The 26,771-nt window shown below is 37.9% G+C and overlaps 1 protein-coding gene across 1 annotated transcript in view; it reads left to right on the top strand.

Annotated features, from left to right (window-relative positions):
• The first annotated feature begins 4,176 nt into the window (after positions 1-4,176).
• Positions 4,177-26,771, top strand: part of LOC111143015 (diphthamide biosynthesis 5) — a 54,447-nt gene continuing 31,852 nt past the window's right edge. The window contains exons 1-4 of the mRNA XM_022496421.1: positions 4,177-4,297; positions 4,530-4,687; positions 12,081-12,205; positions 20,590-20,698. Of these exons, the coding sequence (XP_022352129.1) occupies positions 4,553-4,687; positions 12,081-12,205; positions 20,590-20,698 (369 nt within the window). The 5' untranslated portion in view covers positions 4,177-4,297; positions 4,530-4,552. The remainder of the gene's footprint in view (positions 4,298-4,529; positions 4,688-12,080; positions 12,206-20,589; positions 20,699-26,771) is intronic.

Here is a 26,771-nt window from a genome sequence, read left to right as displayed (position 1 = left end):
CTTTTTATGACTATCTACATCTTTCACATTTTATGGCTATTGCCTGAAGGTCACAGATTAGATATAAGGAAGAATTTCTGACAGTGTGGGTACTAAAAGTGAGCTACTGACAAAAGTTATGAAAACATCTTAAAGATCTTTCAGGAAAAGCATAAATATTCACCCTCAGGGACAATTTGGTACTCTCCTATCTGCAAGCAGGAATATAAAGAAAACTCTTTAGGCCTCATTTCTCTTTGTTATTCTTTAAAATAAAAAGGTTTTCACTTCATTCTTTTTTTTTTTTTTGGCTCTAGAATTGCATTTCTTTATAATCATCCCCCTCTCTTCTGCTAGATGTGAGATTCAAATTTGCTATGACATTATAAATATGTATTCTAACTGCTTTCATTATCATCAAAATAATGCTACCATATTGATTAAAAACTGAAACTGTTTTAAGGAGAATTCTCAAAGCTCTGCCTAAATTAGGTGAAGAAATGATATCATTTAATCAGCTACATACTTAGCTATTTTTTGTTAATCTGTTACCTAGATGAGGGCTTTATCTTTCATGCAAAATGCAATCAATATGTCTACGTATGTCTGCAACTCTCTTGGAAATGCATCAAAAAATAAGATGGGTTGATGGCTGGGTGAATGGATAAACGTGGTAAAGCAAATATAGCACAATGTTAACAACTACAGAACTTAAGAGGTGACTAGATGAATGTTTACTGTAAAACTGTTTCAACTTTTCTACATGTGTTTGAAATTTTTAATAATAAATGATTGCGGAAAATGCAATTATATTTGAAACTGTTTTAAATGGTAATGGAGAAATGTCCATATCACAAAGAATAATTCTGCAAAAAAGAATATGCAAGATTTTGCTGATTATATTTAATGAATTGCGGGGGATTGAGGAGGAAGATTTCCATAACACCTTTCTCTATCTCCAGAAAAGTCCCCCAAATTTACACTTCTATTGAGAAATGGAGGCAGGCAAAAAGGTTTGAGAACTCTATAGGGAAAGTAGTTTCTTTGACTGAATTCTGAAGAGCAAAAACTGAAATCCCTTCAGTATCTAAAAAGAATATTACCTTACCTACCCAGGATAACTTTATTTTCAATACAGATTTCCTGAAAGAACATAAACTACACCTTCTTTTCAATTAATTACTCCTTTTGGCACTGTCCTTTCCCTGTAAATCTACCTGAAATTACTCAAAGCAAATCTGACAAAAACACATAAAAAAGGAACAGTGTGTTGGAAAATTTACCTACTTGACAGAATGCATATGAGGTATATGTGAACTGTGTCATAAATCTTTTAACATAAATAACTTTCTGAAGTGGCATGAACAAGGCATGTTTTTGTTTGACATTCTGTCAATGACTTTTGGTAGTCATCTAAAACACACCACACCCTGCATCTCATAAAGATAGAAAAAAGTACATCGTAACTCAAAGAAATTGCTAAGCTACCATTGTATATACATAATGATCTGTTTAACAAATATTTACTCAATACTATGTGCCAGGCACTGTGCTAAACCTTAGGGATGAGAATATAAGATACAGGACCTAACTATGAGATTAATGGTTTGGTAAGGAAGACACACAAACAGACAATTACAAAGCACTTAAGTGATTGATAAGTATATGCACAGTATTACCCTAATTGAAAGCAGATACCTAACCCAGCACATGGATCTCTGGAAAGGCTTCCTAGACTTAGTTTTTTTTTTTGTTTTTTTTTTTTAAGATTTTATTTGAGAGAGAGCTCACCTGTGTGCATGAGCGGGGTTGGGGCAAGTGAAGGGCAGAGGGAGAAGGAAAGAGAGAAGCAGCCTCCCCGCTGAGCACAGAGTCCATGGGGCTCAGACATGGGGCTCCATCCCAGGACCCCAAGATCATAACCTGAGCCAGAATCAGAGGCTTAACTGACTTAAGCCATCCAGGCACCCCTAACCTTAGTCTTACAGAATGAGTAGCAGTGATCTAGGTAGAAGAGAATGGGAGAGAGTGAGTATTCTCTGCTGATATGGCAGCCTGACTAAAGTCATCACAAAGGAGAATGTTGTGAGCACAGAAGAGTACTGCTAGGGAAGAAGCTCATGATTCAGAGTGGATAGACATGAGGCTGGAGAAAGATAGGCAGTGGTCACTCCAGGGATGATCCTGTTGGACACGTTAAAGAACCTGGACTTTCTCTTGGCTTCAGAAAGACTTTTTTAGAAGGGAATGACATTTTCAGACTGCATCTTAGTGAGGTCCTTCTGGACTGTGAAAGAAGTATGAATGTGAAGGAGACATGGTGACCAGCTGTGGGAGTGATATGAGGACCTAAGGAAACACTGTGATAGTAGGTATGGTTTCTATTAAGAGAGGCAGATATGTCAGATTTGATGCGGGGTAACTTCCAAGTGTCTGGCTAAAGATGATAATGCCTTCCATCCGAAGCAGGTAATATAGAAGGAAAAGCCAAGCTGAAAGGGAAGATGATGGGTTCGGCTTTGGATGTGTTGAATGTGATATGCCTCTGGGTTATCTAGGTGATTTCCAGCAGAAAGTTAAATATAGGAGGCTGAAGGGGCGGTCTGAATGGGAGGCTAAAATGTGAGTCAGCAAAATACTAGAGATAGCCAAAATTACATATTCAGAGTTTTATTTTGTTATTGCTTTCAATTTCTAACAGGTATGTACTAGTTTCTCAATATGGTTTTATTCCTTATTTCCCTAATGTCTAATGATGTTTAGCATCTTTTCAAAGCTTCTTTAGGTTAGTGTAACTCCTTTGGGGATTTATTTATCTTACTCTTTGTGAGATTCTTGTTCAAATTCTTTGCCTCTTTAAAAAGTTAAGGTGTTTTCTTATTTTTGCCTTTTGAGTGTTATTTATGTATTCTTGATACAAGTCCTTTACCAAATATATGCTCTGCAAATATTTTCTTCCCTTGTGTGTCTTCAACAGTGCCTTTTGAAGGACATACGTTTAATCTCACTGAACTTCAATTTCTCAATTGTTTCTTTCCTACATCATGCTTTTGGTGTTGCACCTGAAAAGTCTTTGCCCAAGTAAAATCACATGTATTTTTTCTCTACGAAGTTTTATGGTTTTATGTTTTCCATTTACATCCATGATCTATTTTGAATTATTTTTTGTATTTGGTATGAAGGATGGATGGATGTAATGATACTGGATAGGCTTAGCCATGAAAACTGTATTAAATGAGAAGTGCAAAGGGTAGATGGAAACTAGGAAAAAAAATAAAGGCCTAAGAAACAGGCGCTGGGCAAAAAAAGACTCAAGGCATTGTCTGAAAAGTAGCAGGAAAATTCTGAATAATCAACACTGCCTACTAAGATAAACAATGGAAATTGTCTTTTTAACTTGGATGAGGTCACTAGTGACCTTACCAAGAGCATTTACAGTCAAAACAAACCATTCCGATATCGGAACTACATCTAACCAACCACTTGATAGGAATTCCCCCTGTGGAAGCAACTGAAGTTTGAAATTCCTGAGCACTCTTAAATGTCACTTTTCTAGGCACAGGAGCATGGCGGGGGCGGGGGGAATGTCTGGGCTTCCCGACAATGAGGATGACTGAGGCATATCCCAGTCACACCCCTTGGGGCCCTCCGGAATGAGGTCTCGGGGTTGGGGGCTAACCCCAAGCATCATCGCCCCGCTGGGAAATCAGGATCACACTGAAGGCCAGATTTGCTAAACTGACACCTCACCAGGGAGGCAGCTGGTTAAACAACAGCAGAATGCAAAGGCGAGGTTGGAAATATCTGCACTCGGGCAAACCCGGGCAAATTAGAAAAGTCCCTCCCACCCGCCACCCATTCGTGTGACTGGAAGAGGAAAGGCGCACGGCGAGGGACAGCGCGGCCACCCTCGGGGCCAGCTCCTCCCGGGCGAAGAGCTCCTGCACTTACCCTGTCCTAGGATGGGGGTGTGTAAAGCCACGAGCTAAGGGGATCTCGGGTACTCCTCGTCCTTTGCCAGAGGTCATGCTGGGGGGCTCTGGATGGACTTCCTTGGCCAACTCACCTCTCCCTCCCCGCCCAGCAGCCGGCGGGTCACATCAGGTCCAGTTCTCCCTAATCCCCGCCCCCCACCCCCAGAGGCCGGCTTGCCCGCCCCACCAGCTAGTCGTAAAGTGCAGTAAAGGCGCATTTTGCGGCACCGTAGGTGAGGCCGGCGGCGTGCGTATTCGCTCTGCGCGAATCTGCCCGTTCGGTAGCTGGTTTTTCGGAAAGGCTGCAGTTAGCAGTTTGGGGACCCAACTACAGTTTTTAGAGGGTAACTGACTGCTCTTAGTTTGGTGTAACGAGAAAAAGGGGGGATGGGGTTCTTTAAAAACACTCATTCCAGAATCCTTATTTAAGAGGCGTGAAGTAAGGTTCTCAGACCTCGCTTGTGACTTGCCGTTCCTTCTTGTGCTATCTTGGTTTTCATTTTCATGTTCATCGCCAGATTTTACGTATCTTCCGTGTAGCTGACGCTTGTTTTTCTTGTTCACTTCGTCCTGCAGTCTTCCTCCCCCTGGACTTTGAAATGCTTTATTTGATCGGCTTGGGCCTGGGCGATGCCAAGGACATCACAGTCAAGGGCCTGGAAGTTGTAAGACGCTGCAGTCGAGTGTATCTAGAAGCCTATACTTCAATCCTGACTGTAGGGAAGGAAGCCCTGGTAGGTGGTTAAGGTTCTTCAGTTCCTCGGAAGAAAGCTAACAGCTGATTTTCATTACGCTAAGCTGAACCCAATTTTCAGGTCTACTTGTTTAAATCCTTTAAAATATATCCCTGCTCATTAAGGATCGCAGGAATGGGAATAATACAACAACGAAGTGACTTGGAAAATGAAAGGGTGCTTTGTCTTACTTTACAAGTCTAATTTTGTGGCTTTCTCTAATAAATAAGAAAGTTATTTTACACTCCTGGGGATAGTTATCAAAATCCCTTATTTCATGAGATAGTCAAATTTTTTTCTGAGTTGAGTGCTAATGAGGTACTGACATAGCCTTAATGAGTTGGTTATATATTCAGAAACCAAGCTGAAAGCTTCTGCCTTTGAAGTATTTCCATAGGGAATGGTAATCGCCTTTCTGTCAGTACCCTATCCAGAGAGGTCTTAACTTTAAGAAGACTGCAGGTAAGGTTAATATACATAGTCTCCTATGAGACTCTCTCTCTCTATATATATATATAGAGAGAGAGAGAGAGTGAGCCTGGAACTTCATAAATACCTTAGGATTTGTTAATGTATCATACATTTAGCTTGCTCTTGTTAAGGGCTCTACACTTTGAAGGAGGGGTTAAGTAGTTCAGGTTCATTGTCAAACTCCAAATAGAATGTAAATTAAGATGAAGAGAGTGATGGATATGTTATAGGAGGAGGGAGAGGATTTTAGCTGGTCTATCAAGGCTTCTGAACAAAAAGGTGACCTAGAGAATTTCAGGTCTTCCGTTCTCTCAGATTCACAAGCCCAGAGAATTCTCGTCTCCCAAGTTACTTCAAAAATCTTAAGGAATATTTTAAAAAAAACTTAAGGAATTAAAGACTGCTACTTGAATTGGCCATGCACTCATGTGGAAGTTGTGTCTAATGGCCAGCTTTGATTTGTTGACTCTGATTTGTTGGGTTGGAACCAAAGTATCTCAGTTCAAGATAATAAATATTCCTCTCTTACCAGTGATCAAGGAGAACTAGAATGAACTAAAATTCATCCAAGAGAATAGAAACAGATAATAAATCAGCATTTCTATAGAATTAGGTGTCACAGCATAGCATAGAGGAAAGTTGGACCTGACTTTGTCTTCTCTGTTACATGTTACCATGTCACCTTGGACAAGTCCTTTAGCTTTAGTTTTTTTACTTTGTGAAATGGGGATAATAATGCCTACCTCATAGGTTCTTAATGTAGTACCTGTAGCAGAAATGTTGAGAAATGGTAGTTGTTAATGAACACTTCCAGATTTCTTTAAACCTCAGTAGCTTCATTTGTGAAAATGGAGACAATAACCAATTGGAGGGTTATATAGGATTTTATTAAGATGATGTATTTGAAAGTGCTTTATAAACTTTAAGTGCTAGCTAAATGGTAATTTTGGTTGCTACAATTTTTACAAGTTTTTTTTTTTTTTTTTTTTTCCCCAAAACGTATTATTGGGGCTGGGCCCAGCCTCACCTACAGGTAACTTATGTGTACTTTGTTAAGGTGCTGGACTATCTGTTCCTCCACAATAATAAGTGCTAATATTTATAGAAGGCTTACTATGCACTGTTCTAAGTGTTTTATATGTAGAACAGGATTACCACTCTGTAACTACTGCTCACATTTTATAGGCACAGAGAAACTTGCCCAAGGTCATACAGACAGTAAGTGATAGAGACAGAATATAAGCCAAGACAGTCCTGAGTTGAGAAGCACCACTTTTAACGTTTATACCATAGAATGTCTGTCTATACTCCAGGATGGATAATAGCTTTACAAAATAATGATTTCAGAGAATGTCCCGAGAGAAGGTAGGATTCAAGCAAAATGCTTTGTGTATCACAAAGTTCCATTGGTCTGCTCTTCGTAACTTCCTCCAGGTCCTTAGTTCATGTTTTTCCCTGAGCAACTGGCTGTGCAACATCAGCCACCTTTAATGACTCTTATCTGGAATAAAGTAAGGTATAAATAAATTCATGCCTTTTATTGCCTAGTAAAATCTCAGAGCCACTTTCTCTTCAATGACTTTATTTCCTTTCATGTCTACCTTTTTTTAAAAAGAAATTGATTTTTAAAAATTGTTATGTGTTCATACCTATATTTACAATCTGGTCTCAATAACTAGATAATTATTGTGTAGCAGATAAAAAAGATTGGAAAAGTCTGTTTTCTTCATGAATATGTGCTTGCTTTTATCAATAATCACACAAAATAGTATTTTATAAATGGCATACATGGATGTTGCTGAAGAAATCTTGAATTTTGGGCATCTGGGTGGCTCAGTTGGTTAAGCGTCAGACTCTTGGTTTTAGCTCAGGTCATGATCTCATAGGTCCTGAGATGGAACCCCAGTCATGCTTTGCACTCCATGGAGAGTCTGCTTGAAGATTCTCTCCCTCTGCCCCCTCCTAACCCTCCTGTGCTATATCTCTTTCTCTCTCTCAAATAAATAAATCTTTATTTTTTATGGGTTTTTTTTGAAGATTTTATTTATTTGAGAGACTGAGCAAGAGAGAGCACAACCAGGGGAGGGGCAGAGGAAGAAGGAGGAGCAGACTCCCTGCTGAGCAGGGAGCCCCATGATGTGGGACTTAATCCCAGAACCCTGGGATCATGACCCAAGCCAAAGACAGATGCTTAACTGACTGAGCCACCTAGGCGCCCTCAAATAATTAAGTAAATCTTTTAAAAAAAGTCTGTAATTTTTCTTTTCTTACATTGAAAGCTGTTGTTTTCAAATTGCCAAATAGGTAGTATTATTTATATGTTCTGTATTATTCAAAAGTTAATTAAACTAGAGACTGTGAATCCAGGAAAGAGGTTTAGTGTATACACTTTGAATTTTGAGGCACTTTCTGTGAATGAATTATAATTTTATGTGCCATTTGGTGTAATATACCTGTAGTGCCTTATACAAAGAGGCATAAGCTATGGTCTTTGTTCTCAAGTAGTTCATGATTCATCTGTATTATACTCAGGAAAACTTAATAATGGGAGATTTAAATACAATTCATGACAACAATGGGAAGAAGAAACTGTAAAATTATATTGCTGGGAAGAACTTAGATGATCTTATTTAAGCCAGTGTTGTTTTCATGAATTACATAGAAGCTCTCTCAGATATTAAGTAATTACTGGTTATTAATTCCAATTGAAATACATATAAGAAGATCACTTTAGGTCGTGGTGGTCAGAGAATACTATGGAATAGATGGTATTTGAGCTGTCTCTTAAAATAATGCATCCCAGTCTTTTTGTTTCGTTTCTTTCGTTTTCATGTCTAGATAGAAAATGCTAATATTTATACAGCTCGGTAGGGTAAATAGATGAAGCTGCTTTGGCCAAAGGGGGCTAACCTTGGGGCTGTAGCTATCATGCAGAAAGCAGAGGCGATCACTAAGCTCTGCCTGTCAGTTCCTCATTTGGTTTTTTGGTCTTTTGCCTTTTTTTTTTTAAGATTTTATTTATTTATTTGACAGAGATCATAAGTAGACAGAGAGGCAGGCAGGGGGTGCGGGGAAGCAGGCTCTTTGCTGAGCAGAGAGCCTGATGCGGGGCTCGGTCCCAGAACCCTCAGATCATGACCTGAGCTAAAGGCAGAGGCTTAACCCACTGAGCCACCCAGGCACCCCTGTCTTTTGGTTTTTTTTTAAGTAGGCTCTACATCCAGTGTGGGGCTTGAACTCACAAGCCCCATGACTCTGAGATCAAGAGTTGCATGCTCTACCAATTGAGCCAGCCAGCCACCCCTGTGCCTAATCTGTAGTACATGTAAAGTTTTGCAGTCAACCAAGGTTCTGTGACCTTGGGCAATCACTTAACTTTGTGTTCTTTTTCTTATTTCTTAAACAGAGATAAAAATAGGGACTGTCTCATAGATTGTTGTGAAGATTAGATGAATTCATATGCATAAGTTCTTAGAACTATGCCTGACCCAGAGTGATCTAATGTAGATGTATTAAAATTTTGTCAGTATATATAAGACTTGGTAAAGGGAAGAAAAAGAGATAGTTACTATGGATAAGATTTGGTAAAGGGAAGAAGAAGAGTATTCCTTACTAAAGAAAAAAATAATTGTGAGCAAAAGCATGGAGGAGATAAGCACAATAATTCGCTATACTTGTTCTTGGGCATCACAAAAATAATTTCCTTTTCTTCCAGTATATCATTTCCCTCTCTTTTCTTCCTAATCTACTTCATCTGGATACCAGCTCACTCTGCTTCCTTGTCCTCCTATCCAGCTGCTGTGGCTTGATAGTGGAGAGATAGACTTGCCACTGAGAAAACTGAGGCAATCATCTGTGACCTTTATTAACTTCCCATTTGTCCTTCCCTTAAATCTGAATCTATCTTACCCCAAGTCTTAGAAAATGACTTGTTAGATGAGGTTCTCAGTGTGTTGAAGACAACTCTACTAGGTGTGTTTTTTCCAAACTTCTTCCTCTCTCTGAAACCTTATTCCCATCAGTTATTCTTTCTTTGTTATGTTTGATATATATTAACATCCTTCTCCCCTCAGCTTGAAACCATATTCAGATTTTGTTCATTCTGAAATCTCTCCCCTCTTCTCCGTAGTTGTTATTGTTTCTGTCTCTTTATCCAAAGCCCTTTGAAGAAGCAGTATACTTTTCTTGTCCCTACTTCACTCATGTCTCAGACTCCTGCAAGTTTACTTCCATTCCTCTGAAATATTTCTGTTTGTTGAACAATTATTTAGTAGCTGAGAATGCCACAGGATAGTTTTCACTTCTTGTTTTACTTCTGACATAGTTGATCACTATTTGAAACTGGCTTTCATGACATTACTTTCTCTTGGTTTTACTTGTACTTTTCCAATTTTTTTCAGTCCCTTTCGTAAGCCCTTATTTCTCTGTTCCTTCTTTCAGTGTTAGAGTGTTTGGGGTTTTCTTTGGGTTTTGTTTTCTTGTTTAGGTATCCTACTTCTAGCCTCTACTTTTCTGGCTTATTTTCAAACTAGTTAATACCTTAAATGGCATAAAATTTAAAAGATACAAAATGGCATATACATTGAAAGATTTCGATCCTGGTTCTCCTTCCTGGAGGCAGTTATTGCTAATTGCTTATGTATCCTTCCAGAAATACCCAAAAGCAATTTTAATTTTGAATTTTTACCCTGTCCTCCTCATAAAACCCGTCACCTTAAAGCAGGAATGAATTTTGAGTTTTGCCTTGATTTTCATGAGTGGAGAAGATTAAGGGTGATACTGTACAAAAACTGTCTAATCAGTCATTGAGTAATATATAAATGTAAAATTATTTGTTAAATAATACTGCCCTTTTTTAACCCCTCCCCTTCCCTGACTCTTACTAGGTTCCATGCTCTTATAGCACTTAATGATGTGGTAGGTAACTCCCCACTAGACATTATAAGTCACAGGACAGGGGACACATATGTCTTATTCACCACTGTTTCCCAACATCAGGCCTAGAATTTGGTGTGGAGGTTGTGCACAAGAATGTTCTTCGATGGGGCGCCTGGGTGGCTCAGGGTTAAAGCCTCTGCCTTCGGCTCAGGTCATGATCTCAGGGTCCTGCGGTTGAGCCCCACATCAGGCTCTCTGCTCGGCTGAGAGCCTGATTCCCCCTCTCTCTCTGCCTGCCTCTCTGCCTGCTTGTGATCTCTGTCTGTCAAATAAATAAAATCTTAAAAAAAAAAAATGTTCTTCGAGTGAGTGAATGAATAAATAACCAGGTAGATAAATTAAAAAGAATGTAATACCAGGTTTCTTACTGGTTGTGCTCTTTTTTTCTTTTTAACCTCCCCCCTCCCCAGGAGGATCAGCCATTTGGTTATACTGGAGTGTTTGGGTGTGTGTGCACAGGTGTGCATATGTGGATAATTTTTTTTTAAATAAACGTGTTTCAATTAAATGATGAAATGTTTCTTAGGTAGGATAAGTGATAAATATGGAGAGATATATGATAGAAGTCTTGAGAGTGGGGTTTTTTTGTTAAATCATTTATATAATATTGGATAGGATTTAGGATTACGCTAGCATTAAGCTAGTAGCATGTGCCTTTTGATCTTAAATGTTTGTTTAGGAAAAAATAATCATTTCCTTCAATTTTCAGTAATCATATGTGTCTTCTTAGATATATGTGAATATAAATGTTCTACCACTAATAAGTTTTCTGGGCTCATGAAATTGAAGTAAGTTATATACAAATTCATGATTAAGAAAAAATAACATGGTAAAAGTGAAAATAAGGAGAATATTTTTCATCAAACATTGTTGTCATTGGGAACTTCTAGAGCATTATCTCTGAGAAGATATGCAGAAAAAGGGAAGGGATCTTTTTTCACATTTTAGGGACCGATTCTAGCTAAGTATTAGGCAATAATTATCAGTTTGTACTGTGACCTTTATCTTCAAATGCTTAGACATTTGTTTATTTACTCTTTTGCTTGACAGGTATTATTGAGTACAGCAATCCTTGTAATGTTTGACATCTGATATAATCCTTATAACTCCAACAGACTTCTCAGCATGTAAGAAATAGTATTTGTCTATGCATTCACTTTTACTATATTTGAATTACATAATACTCCACAGGAAATCAGTTAATAAGATTCATGACCTTGCATAATCATTTGTAACCACTACCACATGACCATTAGCACACTAGTTCACTCTCTCTACTTACATGCTGCCACTCCAGTTAAGGTCAGCCTCCTGGGTTTATTTTCTAGAGTTGAACTTAAGGGGATTGGTTCACAAAGCACTTTATCCTAGAGCCTTCCTTTATAATTAGAATTTTTTTTCTTTCCTCTGCAAGTCTGCCTTTTTAGCAGGATCTGACAGTTTTAAATTAATCTTTCCTGCAATTATATAGCAATGTTTGCTGCTTTTGTAGGTAACTAAATCTTAATTTTCTGTTTTTTTCTTATTGAATTTACCTTTTATTTTAGCCAGGGTCCTGTAGGTTTTCCTATGGAAAATTTAATAAAACCTAAATTACCATGTATGTTTATAATATTTAACATATTCTGTATTATTCTGTTTCTGAAATAAAGCTCATGCATGCTTGTTCTCTGTTCATTCTACAATGTTCTGCCTGATCTATTAGACTCAAATTTAGAGGTAAATTTAAAATGCAGAAAGCCTCAGATGTTAGGTCTACCTCCTCTTGGGATATTAAGATAGCCCCAAAGACAGAGTTTAATTGCAACATGATATAGAGTGCTAGCTCACTGAGGAGTCCTATTCAATGATCTGTGTTTGGATGGTTGCCAAGATTTGCACCAGCCCCAGACAAAGATTGATAGCGTGCGTGCGTGTGTGTGTACGTACATATGTTGAAATGGTCACCTGCTGTCTCATTTTGATATTGAACTTAAATCTGTAGGAAGAGTTTTATGGAAGAAAATTGATTCTTGCTGATAGAGAAGAAGTGGAACAAGAAGCTGATAATATTTTAAAGGATGCCGATATCAGTGATGTTGCATTCCTTGTGGTTGGTGATCCATTTGGGTAAGTCAAGGCAGGTATTTTGAGTTTTAATTTATTTGCTTTTTTAAAAAAAAATCAGTAAGAATTACTCTGTTATATTTAAAACTTTTTACTTGCCAGGTCCTAATAAAGGACTATGTTTATCTAGGTTCTAAAATTTCATTAACTTTAATTATCTTTGAGCTTAATGAAGAAAATCTGCTTGATAAGGATGTCATCATATGTATCACTTACATTGGTTAGTTAGTGTCATTTCTTTAAAGTTTGTATCATTGTTCCTGCTGTTCTTTTAGAAGGTAACTTAGGGCATCAAATAACTTTACTATATCATTATTAATAAGTGTATTATATTATCAAGAGTCATACGTACCATTTATTTATTATGCAGGTAAATCACAAACATCTTCTACTTTTTTCTTAGGCTTTTTTCCCCCCTTTTTTTAATCACCTCATATTTAGCAGTATTGTCACACTTGCCTTGAATTTAAAATCTGTCCAGCTTCAAATTTCAATTTCTTATATCCGTTGGGAGCTCTTTTCTTCCCTGTTACTAAAAAGATGGGTTTCTACTTGTCTAGTTAAGCATCATCAATCTCTAATGTCAAGCCAAACATAGGAGTTCTTTGTTTCCAGCTGGTGACCCAAGATTTATGTCACAGATTTAAGGAACATAAGGACAATTAAATCACTATGAATTCGCCACCAAGGATGTTTTAAAAGAATGGAGTTACATGTGCATGTGTCTGTCAAAAAAAAGTAATTTACATCAATGTGGTGTGCCAGAGATTGTGTTACATTATTTTTTTAATTTTTTAAATTTTTATAAACATAGAATGTATTTTTAGCCCCAGGGGTACAGGTCTGTGAATCGCCAGGTTTACACACTTCACAGCACTCACCACAGCACACACCCCCCCCCACCAATGTCCATAACCCCACCACCCTCTCCCTGTGTTTCATTATTATACTTGGTTGCAAATGACATTGTGCAATCACATATTTTAAAATGTCCAAATTGTTTTAGCCTCTGACATTGTTTTCTGTAAAAGTAAGTCTTCCTCCAAATTAGCAGTACCTATTTTCCTTTTTTTTTTTTTCCCAAGATTTTTATTTATTTATTTGACAGAGAGGAAGAAAGAGCACAAGCAGGGAGAGCAGCAAGCAGAGGGAGAGGGAGAAGCAGACTCCCCACTGAGCATACAGCCCAGTGTGGGGCTCCATCCTAGAACCCTGGGATCATGACCTGAGTTGAAGTCAGATGCTTAACCCACTGAGCCACCCAGGAGTGCTTTTTTTCTTTTCTTTTTTAAGCCACAAAATAGTAAAAGGTAATGAAAAAAACCTATATATTAAATGTCTTGAAACTCTTTTAGGATTTTCTTATTGCACTGGATTCTGGCCAAAGTCCCATTTTTTTTTTTTTCCAAAGATTTTCTATTTACTTCTTTGACAGAGAGAGAGATCACAAGTAGGCAGAAAGGCAGGCAGAGAGAGGGGGAAGCAGGCTCCCTGCTGAGCAGAGAGCCCAATGTGGGGCTCGATCCCAGGACTCTGAGATCATGACCTGAGCTGAAGGCAAAGGCTTTAACCCACTGAGCCACCCAGGTGCCCCATATTTTATTTTTCTAATCGCTAATTTTGATTGCATTTTACAGAACTATTTTTCCATGACAATTTAGAACTTAGAAAGTATTAGCTTTTCACTAGTATGAGAAGCACTGCTTTTGAGTTTCCTTTTTTTTTTTTCCTTACAATTATTGGTTTGTTATATAATAAGGGATATGATAAAGGCTATAGAGGAACAACCAGATGAAGAGGTACATGAAGAGAGAAGAGTCCCAAGCATGGGAGCTTCTGTCCTGGAGTTGAAATGGGCCATCCTCCCGGCACATAGATGTGTTCACCAACCCAGATGCTCTTTGAATGCCATAGTTCAAGGATTTTTTTGGAGGCTTCATCATGTAGACATGACTAATTATTAACTCAGTTTCCAGCCCCAATATTTATATCGTTTTATTCCCAGTTCAATACAGTAGCGTATTGCCTGGTCCCGATGTAGACCCATGTTGTGGTTAAATTTATATTTTGAAACTACAATTTGGAAATCTTATTTGAGCTCAAAATGAGAGTTACTAACTCCATCCATTGGCCAGATATGAAAAATACTGTCCAACCTTCCCTTCTGCCTGTCCTTCTTGTCCTAAAGCCCACACTCATGCCAACCAGCTTCCTTCCCTGATCATCTGCTTTCTCATTCTATACATCTGTTCAAACTCTTTCCTTCATCTGTAGTGCCCTTTGCTCTATATCTGATTGTCAGAAGTCCAACCATCTTTTGAAGCCTAACTCAAATACCACATTCTCAGTGATGCAGTCATTTATTACACGGATCAGAAGTTATATCTCTTCCTAACTGCTGACACTTCATTCATGTGTTTTCATACATTGCATCACAATGTATTTTTTTTTTATAAATGTGTACATCTACTCTAGGTTTGTAGGCTGTCCTTCACACTTTTATCTCTAGCTTACTTTACAATATAGTAGATATCAATTAAATAATAAGGGAAAGAGTTGTTTAATATTTTGCTTGGGGGTCACAAGAGAAGACCAGGCATATCTTGGACTGGCATTGTCCATTCAACAAATATCTTTGAAACATCTATCTCACAACAGGAACTCTGACGTGCTGGATGTATGTTAGATGATAAAACATGGGGTTTATAGTTTAGTAGAGGAAGTCCACATCAATCAAAGAGGAAATAACAAATTTAAAATTTTGGTAGGCCTGTAAGGGAAAAAATAAGGACTAACAGGAATAGGCTAATTTCTATGGGGTCATATGGGAAATCCTTTTTGTTGGGGTAGTTTAAGTAGGTATCTGAAAAATAAAAAGCATAGCAGAAGGGAAGAGCACTGTAAGCAGAGGGAACTACAAGACTGTATTCGAGGATCTGGAAGAGCACAGGGAGAGGGTCTGGGAGAGGGAGTGAGGAGTTCAAGAGGTAGGTAGGGCCCAGATCATGTAAGACCTTGGAGGGTGTAGGAATTTTGTTTGAAGTACTCTGGTAGGGACACTTAGGTGGCTCTAGTCGGTTAAGTGTCTGCCTTTGGCTCTGGTCATGACCCCAGGGTCTTGAGATCAAGTCCTGCATCAGGCTCCTTGCTCAGGGGGAAGCCTGCTTCTCCCTCTGCCTGCCCCTCTTTCTGCTTATGTGTGTGTACTCTGCAAATAAATAAAATCTTAAAAAAAGAAAAAAAAAAAAGATGAAGTACTCTGATCAATCTTTGAAGGATTTTAAGCAGGAAAAAAATCACAATCTGATTGATTCTTAAATGATCACTCTGACTGCTTTCACTGAGTGCATTTTAGGGAGGCAGGGTGGCTTTGGTAGAGGAGAGAAAAAGGCTAAGTGGAAAAGTTGAGAAGGAAGAATGCCAGTGTGAATGTAATAGGTGAGGAAGAGGAAAGAAGCAAGTTTTCCAGAATTCCAGCTTTAGGAACTGAGTAGTTGTTGGTGCCAGTTCTTGAAATGGTGAAAACTTGTAGGGAAAATAATTGCAGAAGACAAGAATTGGTTCTGGAAATGTTTTAAATTTGAGACGTCTTGCAGACAATTTGATATCTGCTGCTAGAGCTCAAGGGAGGCGTTACCCGGGATATGTGGTTTTTGAAGTTATGAGTATATATCAGGGGAGAGGGAGAGATAGGGTGTTTAAAGCCAGAGAAATGAATGAAATCAGTAGGAAAGAACAAAGGGAAGAGAAGGTGATCAATCCTTAGGAGACTTGCATTTAGTAGTCTGTCAAGAGCCAGAGGAGGAAGAAAATCAAGAGAATGTGTTATCATAGAAGTCAAGAAAAGAGAAGACTTTAGAGAGGAAGGAATGGTTAACTCTGACACACTGCTGAAAGGTGGGGTCAAGGATGAGGATAGAAAAGTGTAAATTTAAAGGCATAGAGTTTGGAGTTTTTCATTGGTGGCTTTATGGGGGAGTTGGTGCTTGAGCTGGGTATGGGTAGAATTCTGTAGGTGGAAATTGTAGAGGAGGTCAACGGGGTGGGAGGGGGAAGGGGAGAATTCCACATAAATGAAGAATTGAGGCCTACCAGAAGTGCCTCAGGGATGTTACTACCCTGCTCCAAAACCTTAAGTGACTTTCCATGGCCTAAATCTTTTAACAGTCTATCTCCTTTCTCCTTTAGCTACTGTTCTTTTTAAATATGTTAGAGCCCAGATTACTTCTTTGCCCTTTCGTAAATGTTTTTGCAATATTCATCCTCCATGTCTTTGCTCTACTTTTTTCTTAAAATAGACTTTTCTTACCAGTTTGTTTATTTTATTCCCTATTTCATTGAGATTTAATTGACATACAGCACTGTGTAAGTTTAAGGTACACAACAAAATGATTTGACTTACGTCAAATCATTGATTACCTCAGTAAGTTTATGACTTATAACATCCATCATACAAAAAAAAGAAAGAGGGTTGCCTGGGTGGCTCAGTGGGTTAAAGCCTCTGCCTTCGGCTCAGGTCATGATCCCAGGGTCCTGGGATGGAGCCCCACATTGGGCTCTCTGCTCAGCGGGGAGCCTGCTTCCCCCTCTCTCTCTCTGCCTGACTCTCTGCCTACTTGTGATCTGTCAAATAAATAAAATTAAAAAAGAAAGAAAACTATTTTTTTTCTTGTCATGAGCAATCTTAGGATCTACTCTCTTAACAATTTTCAAGTATACCATACAACATGCTAACTCTAATCCTCCCCAGTTTCTACTCAGTAAAATAGATTAATACCCTGTTCAGATGCTACCTCTTCCATGAATCCTCCACTATTTATTCAGAAGCGAGTACCTTTTCTTTCTTTTCTTTTCTTTTTTTTTTTTTAAACTCCTAGACAATTAATTTGCTCTATGTCATTGACTCATCATGTAAAATCTTATATTCAGAGTTGGGTAGTAATTATTGTCCTACAATTATTTTTCATTTACTCTCTGGATTACTATTGAGAAACAGTTGTTGGGATATAGTACTTGGGAGACGGTATGGTAGGGAATATGTACATTTTAATTGAGGTCAGAATTATGATTTATATGCATGCCTTAAATGGATTAACCAGGAAGAGAATACAGAATGCAGCAAAGCATTGAAATTCTTCCTTACATATAACAATAAAAAATTATTTGTTTACTTTTAAGCCCCTTTCCACGTATCCAAATAAAAACTTTAAAAAGAAGAGAAAATTACTTAAATTCCTTATTCTCATATTTCTTTTTTTTTTTTTTTTAATTTATTCAACAGACAGAGATCACAAGCAGGCAGAGAGGCAGGCAGAGAGAGAGAGAGGAGGAAGCAGGCTCCCCGCAGAGCAGAGAGCCCGATGTGGGGCTCGATCCCAGGACCCTGGGATCATGACCTGAGCCGAAGGCAGAGGCTTGAACCCACTGAGCCACCCAGGTGCCCCTCTCATATTTCTTAAATTGTAGTTTATATAGCATAATATTTACCATTTTAGTCCTTTTTAAGTGTGCAATTCAGTGGCATTAAGTAGTGTAACCATCATCATTATCCACTCTTAAATTCCTGAAGAAGGTAATTGAAAGTCAGTTAAGTCAGTTGATGTAGTTCTTTTTCCCTTTTGTCCAGGTTATTGATAGAAATGTGGACATTAATCACATAAAGAATATAAATGACTTTTTAAAAAAACAGTACATCAATAGATCCAACCCAGTCATGTGAGAGATGACAGTCTTAAGCTTACTATCCCCATAAAGAATAGTTGAACAGGATCATCATGAAACAAATTTTAATGATGGTTCCATTTTGTTAATTCCATTCCTTGTTTTAAAATGCTCTGTAACAGGGCACCTGGGTGGCTCAGTCGTTAAGCATCTGCCTTCAGCTCAGGTCCCGGGATCAAACCCCACACTGGGCTCCCTGCTCAGCGGGAAGCCTGCTTCTCCCTCTCCCACTCCCCCTGCTTGTGTTCCCTCTCTTGCTGTGTCTCTTTCTGTCAAATAATAAATAAATTTTTTTTTTAATGCTCTGTAACTATATGTGTTTTATAATCATTGAACACATAATTTTTTATCCATAATGCTGTGTACCTTTTCCTTCATGGCATACACATTCACAAAAACATCTTTATTCACTTGTCTTCTTTGTGCTTTTATGTAGGTGATTTGATTGTTTGCATTCCAAACACTATTTGGCATCTAGTAATTAATCCAGTAAATGTCAACATTATTACTTATTAGTCCATTTATTTCTCCAATATAAGTAAAGCTTCCATGTTGGGATTAATATATATGATCCTTTCCCCCTCCTTCCATTCTCCCTTCCCCACATTTTAGATTTTTTTTTTTCTCCAAAATCAGTTTATAATACCCAGAAAATCAGAAGTTTTGAATTTGGGTATTTTCAAGCATATATTGTTTAATTACTTTTCAAAAGGACTGTACCAGGGTGCCTGGGTGACTCAGTTGGTTAAGCATCTGACTTCAGCTCAGGTCATGATCTCAGGGTCCCAGGATCAAGCCCTGCATTGGGCTGCATGCTCAGCAGGGACTCTGTCCCTCTCCCTCTGCTCTGTCTCTCAAATAAATTTTTTTAAATAAAATAATATTTGTCTCTCAAATAAATGAACAAAATCTTAAAAAAAAAAAAAAAAGGACTGTACCAATTTTAGTGCTTCTGGTGGTTTGTGAGAACATCACTTTCACCATATTATTGCAAATACTAGTGAATTTTCAGATCATAAGCTGTAGCACTGTCAAATAAGGCAATACTTTATCTACAAACTAATGTTATTATAAGATAAAGTTTGTTTAGTTTTAAGTGAGCTCCACTCTGGGCCTGTATACACACACACACATACAGAAATACACACGATTTTGACTAGAGCCATGTGCCCAGAAATAGTAGTAAGTCTGTCTTTACACACATGTACTTTTCCAGTTACCGTAACTGAAACGATTTCATGAAGCCGGACTAGAAGGAATGCCCAGTATAATGGTGTAAGCCTGTGTTTCAAACCAATTTTTTCTTTTCATGAAGCAATATAATTTGGGTAATCATGGTAATAAAATACCAGTTTTTCATAGCAGAAATCTGAGGGGCTTACTTAATCACATTTATAGCAGCTTCACAAAATCAAATCACTTCGCCAGGTCATTAAATCTCCATAGTACACCAACCACATCTGGTCATTTTAAATGAAGTTGTGATAAAGAGAGATACAATTTTAAACCAGGTTTTCTTTCTGCTCATCTATTCAGATAACTCAGCAAGTAACTAATTCAGTTTTCCTTAATCTTAATGTTAAATAGTAAAAGTCTGAAGATGATATTAAAAACATTTTTTATAACTGGCGTTTATATTATTTTTTAAAAGCTTACTCTAAATCAAATTAATGATTGTTTTTCATACTAGTTTTTATTTTATGTGTGATTAAAAACAGACTTCCCTGGTGGGCCTTTGCTAATCTGTTCCTGACTGCCTCATGGGGTGAGAGCCCTTGATCTTCCTACTTGGTATGCATTGACCAGTTGACAGGTTCTGGTGGTTTATATGTAGTTTCTCAAACATGCTAATGTTGTTTTCCCCAGCAGGGCCTGGAGTTTTCATCAAGGGGAAAAGCCTTTAATAATGCAGTTCTAAATTGATGTGCGGTTACATTTCACAGTATCCATATTTATATTAATGTATATTCTCTCTCCTCACAGTCTATCTAATTATAACCATTAGATTTATCTCAAAAAAGGAAAGGCAACAAGCAGGATACGCACACATGTACACATGCACACACACTAATTATATATACAGTAACCAGACTGAAAACAGTTATAAATAAAATCACTGGTAGACAGATGTAAAGTCCAACTATGATTATATCAGATGGAACCCTAATATAAAGGCAAAGAATGACAGGCTACAGAAATGTTCTGTACCATCTGCCTTGTTGTATTTCAAAACACAAAAGAGAAAACTTCAAAGTAGAGTAGAAATCAAAGAGTAGGTCTAATTGTGCCATAATTTAGAACTCAGAGCAGTCATTTTAAGAGTTTAAAGGGGACCTAAAACTAAGAAGTTTGAGAATTGCTTCTCAGTCCAGTTGCTGAGCTTACATTCCACAGATGTCTTTGCAGGTATTAATGGGACAAAAGAGCAAGTGAAACTTCCCTTTCTCTATAGCTGCCCAGGCTGCTTTAGGAGTGTAACAAGTGCAGTTCAGCTTTATGATGGGCATGTGGAGACTTAACACTTTTCTTGTCAGAAAGCCCAAAAATTGAGGAAAAGCAGCCCCCATAACCTTTGATCAACTACAACTCATGAAATACTACACTTTTACCATCTTAAAAAGTCAGTGTTGGTTACTTTCATCCAACTTGATCTTTTCTCACTACAGGGCTACCACACACAGTGATCTTATTCTGAGAGCAACAAAACTGGGAATCTCCTACCGAGTTATTCACAATGCTTCCATAATGAATGCTGTAGGCTGCTGTGGTTTACAGGTAATACTACAAAGAAGGTGTTTTTTTTAATAGTAGTTAGCAAAAATGTTTTGGAAAACTGTAAACTGCAGATAGATTTTGTTACATATCATGAATTTTAAGGTGTTATTATTTTATATAGTACATTAGTGGGTACAAAATTTTTTAATACTGAATTTTTTATACTATTTTCCTGTAACTTAGATCTTTTTTCTCCTCATTGGAATGGACCACTGAAATTTAGCTGCAGAAAAATTTTAATCTTATATCCAACTTCTGCATACAAAAACAGGGAAATTTAATTAAATTGGCTAAGTTTTCCTAAAACCTTTTCATTTCTTCCAAATAACTTATTCTGCATTTCTGAAGCATGTATTATAATATTTTCTGTGCCGGCTACAGCTTTGTGACACAGCATTTCTTAAAAGAATTTGTAGGAGAACCAAAAGCCAGTCATATTAGGCTTTTAAACCACCTGTGTGAAGTTGGTTAATTTTAATCCAACAGTCTTGATTCCAGGGGGCTGAAAGAGTTTCCAGGGTTTTCTTCCAAGCTGCTGATACTCGTTTTCCAAGTTTGATATTTGTGTTCTGATGTTCGTCTATATATGATCTGTGACAACTCTGACTGCTCATGGCCAACACTGGTTTTAACTGCTTGTTGGACACCTTCCTATTTCAGATATATCATAATACAAAAAAATGTGCATCCTAGAATCTATGAAATGAGGTATCCCTCAATATGTCTTCCTGGAATGCATAATTTAAAATAGATATTTACAGCAAGAAGATACATTAGCATCGGACACCAGTGCTGTCTCTACAGCTTTAGAGGTTTCTGTATTTTCTGCGTTACCTAGGATGAGTATCTCCATTTAATTGACATCCTGGCCAGTCATCTCAGAAATACTGCCTTTGGTTCTGAAGAATCAGAGAAAAGGTATAAATGATTCACCTTTTAGTATTCATCACTTGCTCTTAGTTATTACATTGAAATTGGCAAAAATTTTTGCTATCTCTTTTGTCTTCTGATAAAATGCATACTTTAAAAAACCTTGCCAATCCAAGTCTGCTTTACACTTTAAAGCCCTTCTGAACATTTCTGTATTGGAGAAAGTAAGTGGAGTTTCTTGATTCTCAGTCTAGTATTCTTTTTTGTAGACAGTGTACTTTTTTTTTTTTTTTTTTTAAAGATTTTTATTTTATTTATTTGACAGAGAAAGATCACAAGTAGAGAGGCAGGCAGAGAGAGAGAGAGAGAGAGAGGGAAGCAGGCTCCCTGCTGAGCAGAGAGCCCGATGCGGGACTCCATCCCAGGACCCTGAGATCATGACCTGAGCCGAAGGCAGCGGCTTAACCCACTGAGCCACCCAGGCGCCCCTGTAGACAGTGTACTTTTCAAGAACTGATGGTTGCCATGGAAAAGGAAAAAAAGGAATGAATTAATCTTGTGATAGACAAAGGTGTATAATAATCCTTAAGCTAATGGGTTATATATATTTTTTCATATTGGTTTTATTTTTATTTCTGGTAGGGAAAGTTAACCTAGCCCGTTTCCATCATATTTTGGTCTAAATTATCATAACTTATCATTTAGAGGCATTTGCTTCTTTTTAAGCATAACATTTTTTTAAAAGATCCTTGTCTTCATCGTGTGTATATCTATCATTCAGACTGACAAGAACTAAACTAGGGTGAACCTGGCCTGATTCTCTAGACTGGTAGAGGGGTGCATTGTTATTGTTCTCATGTTTAAAATAGATGAAGGTATTTGAGAGGAAGTATACTGTGAGAATTGGCAGTCTCTATATAAGCCCTTAAGATCCTATCCACATGGTACATAGTTTTTTTTTTGTTTTTGTTTTTGTTTTAATTTAGCTTTCTGGACATCTGGGTGGCTTAACCCACTGAGCCTTCAGCTCAGGTCATGATCTCAGGGTCCTGGGATTGAGCCCCACATCGGGCTCTCTGCTCAGCAGGGAGCCTGCTCCCACCCCACCCTACCCCACCCCCGCCTGCTGCTCTGCCTATTTGCAATCTCTCTCTCTGTCAAATTAATAAATAAAATCTTCAAAAAAAAAAAATTTAGCTTTCTGTCTGTCTCATATAGGATTTTTCTAGGCAGCCACAAAGCATTGTTTCCCCATCTGGGTTCTATTCTCTAATCTGGGTATGAAAATGACTTACTATGTCATTTTCACTTATGTGAAAAACAGGAAGTACCTTTTTAGGTTCTGTCTTATGTATCTGATGAAATTGCTATGAAAGTATATTTTTTGTGCCACCCAAGTTATTTATATTCCAGGAGAAAGAGGTAATTATTGATACCTTTTACACAGTCTTCTAAGATAAAAGGCATTAAAAATACAATCACGATATTCATGGCACTTTTAAATTTTTTTTTTTTTTTTTTAAGTTTTATTTTTTTAAAACATATAATATCTTTTTATCCCCAGGAGTACAGGTCTGTGAATCGCCAGGTTTACACACTTCACAGCACTCACCATAGCACATACCCTCCCCAATGTCCATAATCCCACCCCCCCAACCCCCTCCCCCCATTAACCCTCAGTTTGTTTTGTGAGATTAAGAGTCACTTATGGTTTGTCTCCCTCCCAATCCCATCTTGTTTCATTTATTCTTCTCCTACACCCTTAACCCCCCATGTTGCATCTCCTCACCCTCATATCAGGGAGATCATATGATAGTTGTCTTTCTCCGATTGACTTATTTCGCTAAGCATGATACCCTCTAGTTCCATCCACGTCGTCGCAAATGGCAAGATTTCATTTCTTTTGATGGCTGCATAGTATTCCATTGTGTATATATACCACCTCTTCTTTATCCATTCGTCTGTTGATGGACATCTAGGTTCTTTACATAGTTTGGCTATTGTAGACATTGCTGCTATAAACATTCGGGTGCACGTGCCCCTTCGGATCACTACGTTTGTATCTTTAGGGTAAATACCCAGCAGTGCGATTGCTGGGTCATAGGGGAGTTCTATTTTCAACATTTTGAGGAACCTCCATGCTGTTTTCCAGAGTGGTTGCACCAGCTTGCATTCCCACCAACAGTGTAGGAGGGTTCCCCTTTCTCCGCATCCTCGCCAGCATCTGTCATTTCCTGACTTGTTAATTTTAGCCATTCTGACTGGTGTGAGGTGGTATCTCATTGTGGTTTTGATTTGTATTTCCCTGATGCCGAGTGATGTGGAGCACTTTTTCATGTGTCTGTTGGCCATCTGGATGTCTTCTTTGCAGAAATGTCTGTTCATGTCCTCTGCCCATTTCTTGACTGGATTATTTGTTCTTTGGGTGTTGAGTTTGCTAAGTTCTTTATAGATTTTGGACACTAGCCCTTTATCTGATATGTCATTTGCAATTATCTTCTCCCATTCTGTCAGTTGTCTTTTGGTTTTGTTAACTGTTTCCTTTGCTGTGCAAAAGCTTTTGATCTTGATAAAATCCCAATAGTTCATTTTTGCCCTTGCTTCCCTTGCCTTTGGCGATGTTCCTAGGAAGATGTTGCTGCGGCTGAGGTCGAAGAGGTTGCTGCCTGTGTTCTCCTCTAGGATTTTGATGGATTCCTTTCTCACATTGAGATCCTTCATCCATTTTGAGTCTATTTTCGTGTGTGGTGTAAGGAAATGATCCAATTTCATTTTTCTGCATGTGGCTGTCCAATTTTCCCAACACCATTTGTTGAAGAGGCTGTCTTTTTTCCATTGGATATTCTTTCCTGCTTTGTCGAAGATTAGTTGACCATAGAGTTGAGGGTCTATTTCTGGGCTCTCTATTCTGTTCCATTGATCTATGTGTCTGTTTTTGTGCCAGTACCATGCTGTCTTGATGATGACAGCTTTGTAATAGAGCTTGAAGTCTGGAATTGTGATGCCACCAACTTTGGCTTTCTTTTTCAATATTGCTTTGGCTATTCGAGGTCTTTTCTGGTTCCATATAAACTTTAGGATTATTTGTTCCATTTCTTTGAAAAAAATGGATGGTACTTTGATAGGAATTGCATTAAATGTATAGATTGCTTTAGGTAGCATAGACATTTTCACAATATTTATTCTTCCAATCCAGGAGCATGGAACATTTTTCCATTTCTTTGTGTCTTCCTCCATTTCTTTCATGAGTACTTTATAGTTTTCTGTGTATAGATTCTTAGTCTCTTTGGTTAGATTTATTCCTAGGTATCTTATAGTTTTGGGTGCAATTGTAAATGGGATGGACTCCTTAATGTCTCTTTCTTCTGTCTTGTTGTTGGTGTAGAGAAATGCAACTGATTTCTGGGCATTGATTTTATATCCTGACACTTTACTGAATTCCTGTACAAGTTCTAGCAGTTTTGGAGTGGAGTCTTTTGGGTTTTCCATATATAGTATCATATCATCTGCGAAGAGTGATAGTTTGACTTCTTCTTTGCCGATTTGGATGCCTTTAATTTCCTTTTGTTGTCTGATTGCTGAGGCTAGGACTTCTAGTACTATGTTGAATAGCAGTGGTGATAACGGACATCCCTGCCGTGTTCCTGACCTGAGCGGAAAAGCTCTCAGTTTTTCTCCATTGAGAATGATATTTGCAGTGGGTTTTTCATAGATGGCTTTGATAATATTGAGGTATGTGCCCTCTATCCCTACACTTTGAAGAGTTTTGATCAGGAAGGGATGCTGTACTTTGTCAAATGCTTTTTCAGCATCTATGGAGAGTATCATATGGTTCTTGTTCTTTCTTTTATTAATGTGTTGTATCACATTGATTGATTTGCGGATGTTGAACCAACCTTGCAGCCCTGGAATAAATCCCACTTGGTCGTGGTGAATAATCCTTTTAATGTACTGTTGAATCCTATTGGCTAGTATTTTGGCGAGAATTTTTGCATCTGTGTTCATCAAGGATATTGGTCTGTAGTTCTCTTTTTTGATGGGATCCTTGTCTGGTTTTGGGATCAAGGTGATGCTGGCCTCATAAAATGAGTTTGGAAGTTTTCCTTCCATTTCTATTTTTTGGAACAGTTTCAGGAGAATAGGAATTAGTTCTTCTTTAAATGTTTGGTAGAATTCCCCGGGGAAGCCATCTGGCCCTGGGCTTTTGTTTGTTTGGAGATTTTTGATGACTGTTTCAATCTCCTTACTGGTTATGGGTCTGTTGAGGCTTTCTATTTCTTCCTGGTTCAGTTGTGGTAGTTTATATGTCTCTAGGAATGCATCCATTTCTTCCAGATTGTCAAATTTGTTGGCGTAGAGTTGCTCATAGTATGTTCTTATAATTGTCTGTATTTCTTTGGTGTTAGTTGTGATCTCTCCTCTTTCATTCATGATTTTATTTATTTGGGTCCTTTCTCTTTTCTTTTTGATAAGTCACAGGGGTTTATCGATCTTATTAATTCTTTCAAAGAACCAGCTCCTAGTTTCATTGATTTGTTCTATTGTTTTTTTGGTTTCTATTTCATTGATTTCTGCTCTGATCTTTATGATTTCTCTTCTCCTGCTGGGTTTAGGGTTTCTTTCTTGTTCTTTCTCCAGCTCCTTTAGGTGTAGGGTTAGGTTGTGTACCTGAGACCTTTCTTGTTTCTTGAGAAAGGCTTGTACCGCTATATATTTTCCTCTCAGGACTGCCTTTGTTGTGTCCCACAGATTTTGAACCGTTGTGTTTTCATTATCATTTGTTTCCATGAATTTTTTCAACTCTTCTTTAATTTCCTGGTTGACCCATTCATTCTTTAGAAGGATGCTGTTTAGTCTCCATGTATTTGGGTTCTTTCCAAATTTCCTCTTGTGATTGAGTTCTAGCTTCAGAGCATTGTGGTCTGAAAATATGCAGGGAATGATTCCAATCTTTTGATAACGGTTGAGACCTGATTTAGGACCGAGAATATGATCTATTCTGGAGAATGTTCCATGTGCACTAGAGAAGAATGTGTATTCTGTTGCTTTGGGATGAAATGTTCTGAATATATCTGTGATGTCCATCTGGTCCAGTGTGTCATTTAAGGCCTTGATTTCCTTGTTGATCTTTTGCTTGGATGATCTGTCCATTTCAGTGAGGGGAGTGTTAAAGTCCCCTACTATTATTGTATTATTGTCAATG

The sequence above is a fragment of the Enhydra lutris genome, unplaced genomic scaffold (assembly GCF_002288905.1).
Source record: "Enhydra lutris kenyoni isolate GAN:26980312 unplaced genomic scaffold, ASM228890v2 scaffoldscaffold9, whole genome shotgun sequence".
In the NCBI taxonomy this organism is placed as follows: Eukaryota; Metazoa; Chordata; class Mammalia; order Carnivora; family Mustelidae; genus Enhydra; species Enhydra lutris.
This window is presented reverse-complemented; position numbering and strand designations above follow the sequence as displayed.